Source organism: Pholcus phalangioides, unplaced genomic scaffold (genome assembly GCF_987345545.1).
Source record: "Pholcus phalangioides strain wild (caught in Gottingen) unplaced genomic scaffold, Ppha-v1.0 ptg000015l_1, whole genome shotgun sequence".
Classification (NCBI taxonomy): Eukaryota; Metazoa; Arthropoda; class Arachnida; order Araneae; family Pholcidae; genus Pholcus; species Pholcus phalangioides.
Genome location: NW_028301608.1, coordinates 64,564,429 through 64,578,655, shown reverse-complemented (window position 1 = coordinate 64,578,655; position 14,227 = coordinate 64,564,429). Strand labels below are relative to the sequence as shown.

At 35.3% G+C, this 14,227-nt stretch overlaps 1 protein-coding gene across 1 annotated transcript; it reads left to right on the top strand.

Annotated features, from left to right (window-relative positions):
* The first annotated feature begins 4,090 nt into the window (after positions 1-4,090).
* On the top strand, positions 4,091-13,125 carry LOC149076517 (sn-1-specific diacylglycerol lipase ABHD11-like). The gene is made up of 6 exons (XM_089244089.1): positions 4,091-4,166; positions 5,946-6,099; positions 7,521-7,694; positions 9,059-9,253; positions 11,415-11,620; positions 12,715-13,125. The coding sequence occupies exons 1-6, from the start codon at positions 4,159-4,161 to the stop codon at positions 12,851-12,853; spliced, it is 876 nt and encodes a 291-aa protein (XP_089100215.1). The 5' UTR covers positions 4,091-4,158; the 3' UTR covers positions 12,854-13,125.
* The last annotated feature ends 1,102 nt before the right edge of the window (positions 13,126-14,227 follow it).

Sequence of the window (14,227 nt, the reverse complement as noted above, 5' to 3'; positions counted from 1 at the left end):
TTTTTATAGTAAATCTTATTTACATTTTACATTTTTCGTGGATTTAGGGCATTTGCAGCATCAAAAAAAATTTTATTTTGAAAATTTTGTGAACACAAAAATTATCTTGTATCACATTTTCTCTTTTTTTTCTTTTCTTCTTTTCTCTTTTTTTGCATATTTTCTAACGCCCTTCAAAATCGCGGGAGAAATATTTCGTCCGAATCCCAGTGAGATAAATTCAATCCATTTCTCAGTGTTTCCCCCCCCCCCTCTCTTCACCATCGCGAAGGTTTATTGTAACCCTATGAATCAAAGTTGTTTTTCCCCTCCTCGTTTCTTTTATACTCCTGTTAGTGATCTCCCCCCCCCCTCCCCCCCAGATACAGTAAAACCTGTCTGCAACGTTGCAGTAGGGACCCAGAAAAAATATTGTTATAGACAGATTAATAAAAATGTCGTTGAAAACAGTTTGAGTTATTTTCGCTATTTCCTATTGAAGAGGAATTCCGCCGGGACTGAAGAAAATATCGTTATAGGCAGGTTTATCATGATAGAGACATTATCGTTATACACAGGTTCCCCTGTGCAATACATTTTTTCACCATATACATGTAACAGCGAAAGATAACCCGTAGGGTGAGGATGAAAAGAGAAATTCCCATTACAGTTTTTCCCCCCTTTTCTATTTATTTTTTCCTTTCTTTTCATTTATTTATTTTTCCTTTCCCGTTCTTTCTTTTTCCGAACGTGTGGTTAGATTAGAAGATTACCAGATTTATTGCCGATTCGTCAAACATAGATGGTCCAAATTTGTTGCCAAAATCTCGTACGTGAAGGGGTAAAATTAAGATTCCTCTATCTCTGACGTGAATTTCTTAAAATGAAGAATGTGAGAGACAGAAGACGAAACCCCCCCCCCCCTCTCTCTCTCTGAAATCATCATCGTTACTTTTATTACGAAAATCGGATAATACTATTGCTATTCACGATTCGATACGAAGAACGCGGCGATTGTTTCTATTTTCTTTTGTTATTCGTATGGAAAGGGAGGCGGGAAAGAATAGCAGCTGTGAATATACTGTATATTTGTGTGTAACTTCAGTGATAAACTCTCAGAGATTACGTAAAACGGAAAAATATTCAGATAAAATGTAAAAAAACGTTTATTATCAAGTGTTCTGGTTTATCGTAATAGGATGACAATGCGATAAACATGATGACAAGACTAGTATGAAGTAGTAGTATAGATGTTACAGTAAACGTGATAAATGGTTATTACGCATAATAACTAGTTATTATGTATAATCGCCAATTGTCTCGGTAAGTTTGATAAATTTATCACTTCAACCGTTAATTATGCACAATACTTAGAGAGAGAGAGAGAGAGAGAAAAAAAGAGGGAAGGGTAGCGTTGGTAAATCTGAGAAATACTGAAAAAAAAAATCACTTTTAATGGTGCATAATAATCACCACCAAGCGTCGTTTGTTATAGTTATAAGTCTGTTAATGTTAAAATTTCTAACTGAGAATTCATTAATATCTGAGTACAATCGCAAAATTCGTCCAATAGGGGTTCGTTGGTTATTTTTTCGAATTCGTCAAATAAGAGTAAATTATACCGGAGTGCGGCTGTAGAATTCATTAAATAGGAACTTGTTACATTGGGTCTGATTGTATACGCACAGAAACTGGTGAAAATCCGATAAAACGAACAGTTTTTTTAAAATCATTTGTTATATCGGAGTTATATCGTAAAATTTGTCAAACAGGTGTTCATTATATCGAAGTTCGATTTGAGAATTCGTCAAATAGGACTAAATTATAGGCGTTATTTCGGGGGTGTTTGAAAAACATTCTATAAATCAGAGTTCATTATGTCCGGTTCAGACGCTGCTCACATTTACAGTCATCCAAATATAATGAATCTTATCACAGCAATGAGACCAATTTTTATCAATACAAAATTGATTATGCAATAGTAATCGGCAAATTTAATAAATTTATGGAAATGATATCAATTATTAAATAATATTGAGTATTAGGGAGAATCAAACTAACCAGAATCGTTAGCGGTTATGCATAGTAAACAGTTATTATGCAAAATTTATCTGGATTTATCACATTCTCACCGTATTCGTTGTGCCTAAGCATTGAATAAAATGACGGTCGTATAGAAAATATTCAACTAACTATTATTATTATTTTGCCAAAATTTATAGAAATCCAAAAACATAGCCCAATATCTATGGTTATCTTTTTACTAGATAATGTTTTTCGTATTCATGCTGAACTGAATTCAGACATGATCGTCCATTATCAAAGTTGATTTAAAAGAAACACAGTATAATTTAATAGGTCTAGGAAAAATACTTTTTTTCTCCCTAATTATTTTGAATGGCAATAAAAAGCGGAAAATAAAAAAATTTGCGGAAATTAAAAAAAAGGCAGAAAAGTATTTATTTTTATGACTCATTAAGTTATATTGTATTTCTTTGAAATCAAGTTTGATTATGAATGGCCATAAGTGAATTTAATTCAACATGGTCAAAATTATTTAATACAGTACAAACCGTCTTAACGGTCAACCCTCAGATACGGCCACCTCTGTTTTACAACCAAATAAATATATCACGGCAAAAAGCTTATGCAAATAACGTATTTCGAAACCCTATTTAACGGTCACCCTCAGATACGGTCACGGACACCATTTCATCGAGCATTCCATTGGACTAAAACCCCAGTACGGGCTCTCAATTACTATTTTAGTTCAAATTATGCTCACTAGATTGTAGCACAAGTTGTAATATTTTATCTACTTTTTGCTACTTTTCAATGACATTTTGGGCTGTTAATGTTTCAGAACTGCGATGCTAGTTTTTTGGTATTGTACTGTATATTTCACAGGATTTCACGCTTTTTAAAATGGCCAGCTTTAGTAATCTCGCCACTCTATCACTAAAAGAAGAGATTCCGAAGAGACAGGATCAATGTCACCGAATACGGTGAAAAACGTAAAATGGGAGTTCGTGCTTTTGCAACTAAATTCAATGTCTGAAGGACACAGATATGTTCCATTTTGAAGCAAATGGAACAGCGGTAGGAAGGATGGCTGAAGAATGGAAATCAAGCTAGGAAAAATAAATTTCCAGAGACAGCAAAGAACTTGCCGTAGAACTGGCCATTGGTGTATGCGCGTTTAGTTTGGTTTGTTTCTGCTCGAAGCAAGAATTTACCTGTTTCCGACCCGATTGTACAAGAAAAAGCTTGAGAAGCTGCAGAAGGATTCAGACTCATCATCTTCAAAGTTTCAAATGGTTGATTGGATCGTTTTCGTGTGCGTCGCGAAATTTCATTCAAGAAATTGCGCGGTGGAATCTGCTGATGTCATTGATGAAGTAGTATGCGAAAAATGGATTAAAAAATTGCCGAAAATTATCGAGGGATATTCAGCTAATGATAAATACCTGGGCTGGCCAACAGCTTACCCATGGGCCGCATGCGGCCAATGTTTGGGAAGGAGTTTGAATACTAAGCAAAACCCACCAAACATTGATCAATCAGTTTCTCTAAAAGATGTAAATCCAGTATGTATACTTAGTGCAATATTTCTTTTGTAATCTTAATTATATATCTGTGCAATAATTATGTACTTTCATGACTTTGAAAGTATCTTATACCTTCAGAATTCCTTTCATTTGCAAAGAAAGTACCGTGTCAGCTATCTTCAATACCGTATTTTAGTTTCCACAGAAGCACCCCTCTGATTCTGTCACCCAGATTTTACGAATGATTCTTTTTTGGTCCCAGAAGCATCCTCAAAAAAAAAAGAAGTGTTTTACTGTAAAAATATTTCTACCAATAATTGGACTGTTTTTTTGATTTCCATAAATTTTGGCAAAATGATAATAGCAATAGTTAATTTTGCTTGTTTTTTCGTAATGAGGGCGTGCGATAAGTTTTCCGAAGTAATTGTCACTATGTACGTGCACCTTATGTGTAAAGGTAATCTTTTCCTTTATTTATTCGACACTTTTTGAGTTTAACACATTAACACGTGAAGGACACGTCACGTTGATAACTGGTAGCAGATAATTTTCACGGACGCCGTGCTTTTCTTCGTACTTCGCGCTTTGTAATCGAAGATAGACGTGACTAAGCTCTTACACGAAGCACGCCATGACCAAGTAAGTAATTCTTAGAAATAGGCTACATGTATATTCGTTTGTTTGTCATCGCGAGGATATGATGCCACAATGTCGATGCCATATCAACTTTTATAGTCTGCAACTCCTTAGAAGAACCGCTCGCACACAGCTTGTCAACTCTAACAAATTTTTAAGACTCTTTTAAACTATTTCATGTTAAATTTATTGAGAGTTTTTAAATTTATTATGTTAAATTTATTATGAGTTGGTTCACACATATCATTTTGAAGCTGTTCAGAAAAATTCAAGGAAATAGTTTTGATGCGAACATTTAAGTTATGGTAATATATTCCTGAGAGATAACTTTAGCCATGACATATACTTATATAAGTTCGTTAACCCTTTAATTGGCAAGCATTGAAATATCGAGAGGAGAAAATTTTTGAGGGTTATATTAAGTAAAACAAGTACCCCATGAATGCTATTACATGGCAAATATAATTTATTGTCAATACTTAAAAAATATGGGATGTTGCACTTCAGGAAACACATTGTATTTATATGATTAAATAAAAATTCCATTTATTGTTTGCCACCTTAACTCATTGTTGAAGGCTGCACAGCAATAGGTCTCCTCCACACATGGTATTTCCCTCCAAAATTACAAGGGTTAAAAATCGTTTTTGCTAGGATTGTCAAGAAATAGAAGGCATTCTCTGATAGTATTTGTAGAAACTACATGAACAGCTCACAAGTAAGAATTGAATGTTTAGGAGTTGCTTAGAAGCATCAGTTCTGAAACGAGCTCACAATATACAATGCCTTTATTTGAAAATATACGAAAACTATGTTGTGCTTGAGAGAAACATTGCCAAATAAAGGGGCCAACTAAATTTATATATTTTGACAGTCTTATATAGGCAGGCGCACGAGTGGCGTGGTGGTACGATGCTCGTCTACCACCGGAAGGTTGCTGTCACGGTCCTGGGTTCGAACCCGAGGGAGGATATAGATAAGATATTTCCCCTAACTAACTTGAGGTGACCAGCGCCTTCATTTCCAACCCATCTCATTAATGGCAGTAAATTGCAATATAGCGATAGGGCCAGAGTTGGTGTTTGGTAGAGTAGTCTTATGGAGACATAATTCAAATGTTCGATTTTAGCTAGAAGAACTATTATATAACCATTAATTACATAGTAAAATCATATTTTCTGATTTGACAGCTTTTAAAAACATTGACCGCCTACTTTGAAAGCTATAAAACCCTTTTCATGGTAGGAAACGACGTGGTGTATAGACAGTTCCGCACACGAGGAATTTGGTGACAAATCCGCACAGTCTATCCCCGCACTTGCGAAAACAAAAAGGCCCTTCTTGTCTTTCTTTTTCCGTTTTTCTTCCTGTGTCTCTTCCTTCTTTTCTTTTCTACCATAAATGGACCGAAGTTATAAAGAGGGCTGTAACCACAAGGAACCGCTCGCAGCTTGTTGAAATTGTACCACTGAAATTATCTTTCATGCATTCCATAATGAGTGAATGAAATCCAAAGATAAGAATGTTTATCCTGGGTTTGGAAGAGGAATTTAAATACAGTGACATACTCATATGAGTCGAGTAGAGGTGGATTTACAGCCAAAAAATAGATACATAAGGTACGGTGAACTAGGCAAAACTTGTAACTATAATACAATAATATTTGCTTGTGTTTGGAACAAAAGTTTTGCAAATCGCGACATTTCATTTACTTCTGAAGCAAATCGTCACACAAAAATCTTTACTCCAAATTATTTGTATACGTACTTCTTTCTTTTCAAGCTACCGTCCGATCGACATTGCGAATTCTCTTTGCGAGCCATCAAATGGATCTGACGAAAAACTTGCACCGATTTTACTGCTGCATGGTATAACTAGATCTAAGGATGACTGGGAAAATGTCGATCAACTTCTTGCCGATGCCACGCATCGCAAAGTAAGACCGAACTCGAAATTTTATTTAAAAGCATTGTGTGTAATTAATTATTCACGAAATATTCCTTATATGTTATTGAAATTTAGTACATTCGATTTCCGGGCTGTTTGGCCATGGTCGGGGGAGTATTTACGTCCTGACGTTTCGCATCTTTGAAGATTTTCAGTAATGAAAATCTCCGAATGACATGAAATGACTACAGTGCTAAGTTGTTATTTATGTTACGGTAAAAATGTGATAAATTCAGCTATTCTGCATAATAACTGGTTATTATGTATAATCGCCGACCATTTGGGAAAGTTTGATATATTTCCCAAAATGTATTACTTTTACCGGTGATTATGTATAATAACCAAGCGTTGCTATAAACGATAAATCGTTCTGAATTCATCCTATTCGCCGGTTGTTACGCATAATCATCATCTGAAAATAATTCCTGTAATTGAATCTTACTTTACGGATCTCGGATATCGGACCTCTATATAGCCAACTCCAATTTAACAAATTGTACAGGATCGTACTTCGATATAATGATTTCCTTATTTAACAGATGTTTTCGATCGTTTGAATCATGAACTCTTATTTAACAAAGTTTGCGATTTTCCTTCGATATAACGAATGAATGGGGTGGGGGTGGGGGGGAAGAGACCTACTCCACTCATATTTTTTTCTTTACTACTTAAATATTAGAAAAAAAGTTGCCTGTTTTTCAAAATACTTCTAGACCCTCAATTTAACGAATCAGATGAAACCGATATTTTTTTTATTGAATCGATAGAAATCATTATATAAGGGTTGCAATCGAGAGTAATCGACACAAATATTCGCACAGGGACAGGATTCGGAAAAAAAAATCGTTAAATCCTGAAATTCATTAAATGGAAGTTCGTTATATCGGGGTTCGACTATTTTTATCAAACATACTAGACTCGGCTATTTTTTTTTTTGGCATGTTCATCAAACTCATCAATTGCACTAGGACAGTGTTCCCCGAAAGTGGGAAATATCACCCCCTGGTTGGCGATGGAATGGTCCAGGGGGCGACAGAAGCTACGAATTTAACATATATAGGATCCTATGGGCTCACTTGAGTTGCGGGGCGATGACGGGAAAAAAGTTCTGATAAAGGGGGCGATGGATCAAGAAGTTTGGGAAACTATGCACTAGGGTGTTACGCGTAATCACCAGTAAAAGCGATAAATTTTAAGTATTTTATCAAATTTACCAGATACGCTTAGACATTATGTATAATCACCTGTGAAAGGGATTTCTTTAGTATTTAACAAATTTACCAATGACGCTGAGGTGTTATGCATAAGCCGGTAAAAGTGGTAAATTTATTTAGCTTACAAAGACACGGTGATTTTACATATTAACTGGTTATTATGCATAATAACTGATTTCTAATTTTTTCATTGAAGGTCTATAAACTTGATGCCCGCAATCACGGTGACTCCGACAGAAGTGGGAAATTCGATTTCGATACCTTAAGCGAAGATGTCAATTACTTTATGGAGGTGCATAGCATTCCGAAAGCCATCTTGATTGGGCACAGCATGGGTGGTAGAACGGCAATGGAAGTTGCTGGTAAATATGTAAGTTGAAAAAAAAAGCTTACAAACTGTGTAAAGGCCATAATTTTGAAGTTTTGAAACGTGACTGAATTTCATATAATACTGATATGCCAGGAAAATATTTAAAGTATGAATTTAATGGATAAAACAAAAATGTAAATTCGTATACGCATTTTGACACTAGAACGACAGAGATGTTCAACTACTTAGAATGACGAAAGCAATAAGTAAAATTGAACGTAAATATTTTTTCTTCAGCGAAATTTCTTATAACAGCATCTTTTTCAGTCTCTCCGATTTATTTTTGCATTATAGTTCTTTTTTACTTAACAATTTTTTTTTGGAATTTCGGAAAAAAAGGGCATTTTATGACAAACACTAATCCCGTGTTTTGCTACTTTAGAAAAAAAGGTTGGGTATGATTTTTTAAACTCTTGTATAATTCATCAAGTAATATTTTTTTTACGTAGTTGAAAGCACGATATGTGGCAAAAGGATGGATCCTCACATCATTCAGAGGGGGCCCCCCCAGGTTGGGATAATTGGTGGGGGGGGGGGTCCTCTGTAAATTAATTTGTAATGTGAAGATACGAAAAATGATAAGAATCGTCTCGGTCCACGGGGTGGAGCCCATTCCGTTGGTAAAATCATGAAAAATGAAGATTCCTTTCGTAGTGTGACATTATGCCAGCGAATGCGAAGAAAGAACCGTTATGCTAGTAAAAACGCAAAGATCCATAGAAATGCTAAAATGTATTGAATAACGTACCACAAAGAGAGCTTTTTTTTTAAGTGGGCCTTTGAATGGTACAAAACGGTACTGAAGAAAAGCAAGCACCATGACAGAACATCTATCCTCTTCAATATTAATATTTGCATAAAATGATTGTCCATTTCAGCATGATTTGCAATCGTTCTAGTGAAATATAGTAAAATCTGTCTTTTGCGGACACCGGTGGGACAACAGAGTTCATCAGTAAAAGAGGGTTAACCATTAGTCAGGGGTTTGAAGTGCATGTCTTTATTATACGCGCGAAATTATAATTTGGCTGTGAGAGGGGTTATACTGCATCTCTATAGCGGCCAAAATGACTGTTACCGTCGTTCTAGGTAGAACTTCATTTAACCACTAAACTAAGGAACCCAGAACATAGCTATTTAAGGAATTTAAGAGCCCTAACAAGATGAGAAAAGTTGTGAAATTTCAACAACTTGAGATAAACCGTTTGGGTGTAATCGCATATCGAAACAGCTTTACGATCAAAATGAACTCTTCCGTCGTTCTAGTGTTAAACTCGTTTTAGGGAGAGAATAATGCTATTTATCGAGAAATATTTGACGATGGGTGACTGAAGTGATGCCTCTCTCCGATTTTGTTTTTCCAGCCAGAGAAAGTTGAAAAACTCATCATCGAAGACATGACACCATTCGGTATCGAACTTCCACACATCAAAGTGTTGCACGAACTCATACAGTTCAAAAGCAAGAGCCTGGACATTATTCCTCCAAATGTTGACTTTGCTACGGCCAAAAATCTTATCAAAGAGTTCCTGCTAGAAAGGAGATTAGCTATGATGAAAGTAAGTACAGAGAGAATATCTGCCAGTAAAAATACAAAATTTTGTTGTTTCTCCGAGCAAAACATGGTGTATTTTTAGAACAAATCCCCACAAGCACGGGGGGCTGAGGATTTCGCTTTGAGTGATGATAAGGGTGAAAGTAAAAAAACAAAACAAAAAAACGGGTATTTCTGAAGTGATCTTTCGTTATCAATTTTGCAATTATTTTTTGTTTTCTCAATAATTATGGTTTCCTCCATTCTCCCCTCTCCCTTTTCATTTTCCCAACCAATATCTATGTCACTATATCAGGTGCAGAGTATCTCTCGCGAGCGAACTCTGACTATAAAATAAGAAGTCGAATCCCGTCGTAACGAACTCCAAGAAACCGGAGAAATCACTTCGTTAAAAAGAAATTTCGTTATGTAGGAATCCCATGATTTTGCATTGCTCCTATGTAAATTTATCTGGGGATTAGAGAAGTGTTCATCAAAATGAGATTTTTTCGCTATAACGGTATTTGTTAAAACGGGATTCGACTGTGTTATTGTTCAATCACTTTATTCCCTAATGTAGTCGACGCTCGCTGCGACTACCATGCGTTGCTGTCACCGTTCTATTAAAACGACCAGTGCGATAAGTCCTACTTTTTTTTCAATTCATCCAGTGTTATTTTTCACCCAAAATTATGACTTGCAAAAAACATTCAATCCAATGCAACGACCAAACTCAGCTCTTTTCCTGCCTCTTTTTTTTTGCAAATTAAATGTACGAGATCCATGTTTTCGTTTGCAAATTGTGTCTGACCTTGGCACTTGGTATTGGAGAATTCGGTACTTGAGTGAGTGCGTGTGATTAATTACTAAAATTTTTTATTATTATATCCTAACCTGATGTATTTTCAATGCCAACTGCTTATAATTTTTTTATTTCGTTCATATATGAATTCTCTTAAGACACTAATTTTCCGCAAACTTCCGATATAATGACCACTCAATCAGAGACAACAAATCTATTGCCCGACGTGCCCGGGGCATGTAAAAATGTCGACGGGGCATGTACTTTTTTTCGACCACATGCCCGCGTCGGGCATGTAAAAAAAAATTAAACACTCTCATTTTTAACGTCAATGGCCCGGAAAATAGTAGTTAGACGTTTGACTAATTGTAGATTTTTAATTGGTGACCGCATTCCTTTCAAAGTGGGTAATTCTTTCAAAATCTTCATTTAAAAGAAAATAAATAGATGACTTGACTTTTTTAATGCAAATAAAAAAGCAATTTACATTTTTAAAGTACAGTAAAACTTTGATTAATCGTCACTCGTTTAACCGTGAATTTCTCTTATCCGGTCATCGTCTAAAAAGAAAATACATGAGTATTAACAGACAGACATTTTTAAATTAAGACACAGAAGGAGATGACAGATTATTTTAAAGTCACGTAGGTTTATAGTATTACAATACATTTCTGTGCATTATTACTCTTATATTGACCGTTTTGTAAAATTAAATGCAATACGTATGTTTTCACTTTTAAAGGATTTCCATTTTCATCCCAAGCCTGCAGTGAAATCCCGTTGCAGTATTGTTGCTTACACATGTTTTAAGATATTTCTGTTATATCCGTCACAGCCCTGGGTCCAGAACGGTGACGTTTAATCGAAGTTTAACTGTAAATCCATCCCGAACCATTATGTTGAGTTACATGTCAACCGGGCATGTAAATTTTTGGAGATTTGTCCAACCCTGCTCCCAATATAACGCCCGTTTTCCGTGGAACGAGGTGGGTCGTTGTAACGAATGCCGACTGTCATAACCCAAGCATGGCTGTACGTGCACGCATACAGTTTGTAGCTATAATTATTTAATACAAATTTAATAACAATTTTTTTTTTTGATTGGATAGAAATATTTCAGTCGATCAAAATGGGTCTCTTGATTCGTGATTCATGAAAAACATTCTTGATTCATGATTGCAATAAAACCGTTTTTTTCGAAATAAAATATTTTTAACCTGAATCGAGTACCTGAAATACCAGTGATAACAAGAAAACATCAGAGGACATAATCCATTTTCTTGGATATTAAAACCTCATTGTGATTTATTTATAAAAAGAAAAATAATAGAAATGAGATACTTCTGGTGACATTAGTATATTCCATTTACGTTTTGTTTTTCAGGACGCCGTGAATGAACGCACCAGGGAAGCGTCCAAAGTCGAATTGGATCTCGGAGAAGCCGAAGAAGGATTCGGGTATTGTTGGAAAACGAATTACAAAGTGATCTCCAATGAAGAAGTACTCATAGGACTATTTTCCAAGGAATTCGACAAAGTATATCATGGTGACACGTTTTTCATTTGCGGTCCTCTGTCACCAATGAGAGTGTAAGCCATCAGTGTTTCTCTTTCGTTTGAATGAATGAGCTACATATCCCTATGAGATTTATTTCCAACGAAATATCCATTGTTTATAATAACATTCCCCTATTCAGGGATTTCATATTTCATGTAGTTATAGCTCATATTACATACATCTCTATATTCAGGGTGAGCGCTCAAGTCCTTTCGCCACAAATTACTGGCGAACCATTGATATTATAGGCACACTTCTAATTAGAAGAAAAGAATCCAAATAACATGCAGACCTCACACAGATGCGTCATTCATATTTCAAGGTGTTTTGTACTGCTATTAAAATATAAAAATTAACATTACGGACACCCTGTTCTAAAAAACCCAATGAGAAAGTAATTGTTGCCCTGTCTTTCTTGAGGCCAGAACAACAATAATAGCAACAACTTTTAGTTGGTATTTTTTTATTAACTATAAAACCTTTCGCATTATAAAAGACGTATCTCGAGTTCACATGTTATCTGGGTACTTTTTCTAATTGGAAGTATACTTCTGGTATCAATGGTTCGCCAGTAATTTACGACAGACTTAAGCGTTCATTCTGTATCCCTTTCAGACCCTGGTGCCACAAATGTTTGGGTTGATTTTTCAACTGTAGAATTTTCTCTTTTCACCTCAGGGAGTTAAGCCACGATTATGGCGAACATGAACTTTTTTGTTGACTTTCACCAGAGGGCAGCATTCAAAATTGAATTTTTAAGGGGGTCTTTTAAGATGGTTTCCAGGAGAAAGAGTGTGAATTTCCTCCGGGAAAAAAGTGATTTATAACATAAATTATATAAAATTCCTTAAAAAAGTTGTATGCAAATATGTATATACCTTGCATCATCGTGGCTGAAACATTTGAGCGAAATGTTTATTTTTTCTCAAAAACTAAAAAATTTAAGTAATAAAGATTAGCAGACATTTATGTTTTTAGTGCATTTTTTGAGTATCGAAAATGCAAAAACATTTTGAAAATTCCAAAAAAATTGAATGCTGGGGTCTGAAAGGTGGTATAATACTTAAATTATTAAGATAAGTAGTAATTTTTATTCGTAAATATCGTTACTGTTTTTGTTTTTCAGAATCCACAGTAAAGATCGAATACTTGAAAAGTTTCCTAAAGCAATATTCGAAGAAATTCGAGACGCGACTCATGCAGTGCATGCCGAATACCCAGAGGAATTCGTACAAAGCTGTGTAGAATTCATTCTCTCAACTTGACAAGAGAAAACATAACATTATGCTTTTGCGTACAGTATAAACAGTATGATGTGCATAAGTCCCAATTACAATTGAGATCCATTTACATTTTTAACTAAGAACAGCTTCTCAAGTATTTGGTGAGTTTTTATTAAAGTTTTATGATTTCAAGGATTCTCACCCGAGTAAGATGTTCGATATAGTTAATTTAGTAGTTTTTTGTGATTACGTATTGTGCTGCGTAACATGTGCATAAAGATGACATGACAATGCATTAAATTATTTTTTCCCGATGCTGTTTCATTAAATTTTCATTTTCGATGTTTATTGTTAAACCCGTACCATTGACTCTGGATGTATCAACCCCGTTATATCCCCTTCACAATTTCCTGAGAGTTCAACACAACTAGAGTTACCAGATTCGAAAACTGAGAGAGGAGGACGCTTTTCCATGCTCATCCTTGATAATGTCGATGTTCACAATTTTCAAAGTAGCTACGAACCAGGTAGCTGCATCTCCGAATATCCAACAAGATAGTGAAACGAAAATACTTTGAACCGAAGCCGCAGCGAGAGGGGGGGGGACCCGAAATTTTATAAATTGACTGGTTTTTATATAATAACGTGGTTGAAAATTTGTTGGGCTATCACTGTGGTCCCCGCTTCGAAATAATAGTCGCCCTCTTCCAAAATAAACTTCTGGCTACGGTCCTGCTTTGAAGCCTGCTCTCATCTCAAAAAAGTTTGTGGAACATACGTGTAGTTTTTGGTGTCCACGGATGATATTGTTTAAGCCAGTATTTTTAATTTTTTCTCTACTTGTGGTGAAATTAGAAACAAAGAATTTGCGGACCATCATAAATCGGAGAAATAACTTAAGAACCGGCGAAAGAAAATAGTAGGATATTATTTCAAAAGTTCTGTGACTTACCATACTTCATATTTATACTCTACTATTATACATGCAAGAAACAGCAATGAACTATCAAATCTAGCTGTCACCTATCAAATAACAGAACGAAAGTACCCGTTATATTCCTTGAAGGAAAGCTGATTGTTGCTTTGAAACCGTGGTGTAGGAAGAAAATGTATAATCGTGCGTATAGTATGATATGTACTGATACGTGCCCCGCTTACTGCCATCTATAGGACAAAAAACACAACTTTATTGCTATATTTATTAAAGTATAATTGATTGTTGGTTTTAAGACGGCATGCAGCATGAAAATGAATGTATAGAGTGTTTCTATACATTGTTCATTTTCATGCTGCACACCAGTGTAAATTCCATGCAAAACAAAACTGGTTATTATGTTTATGTGTTTGCCGAAAAATTTCAGTAATTAATGTTTGATGCGGCAAATAACAATGATTTTTTAGTAGTTAAACACCCGT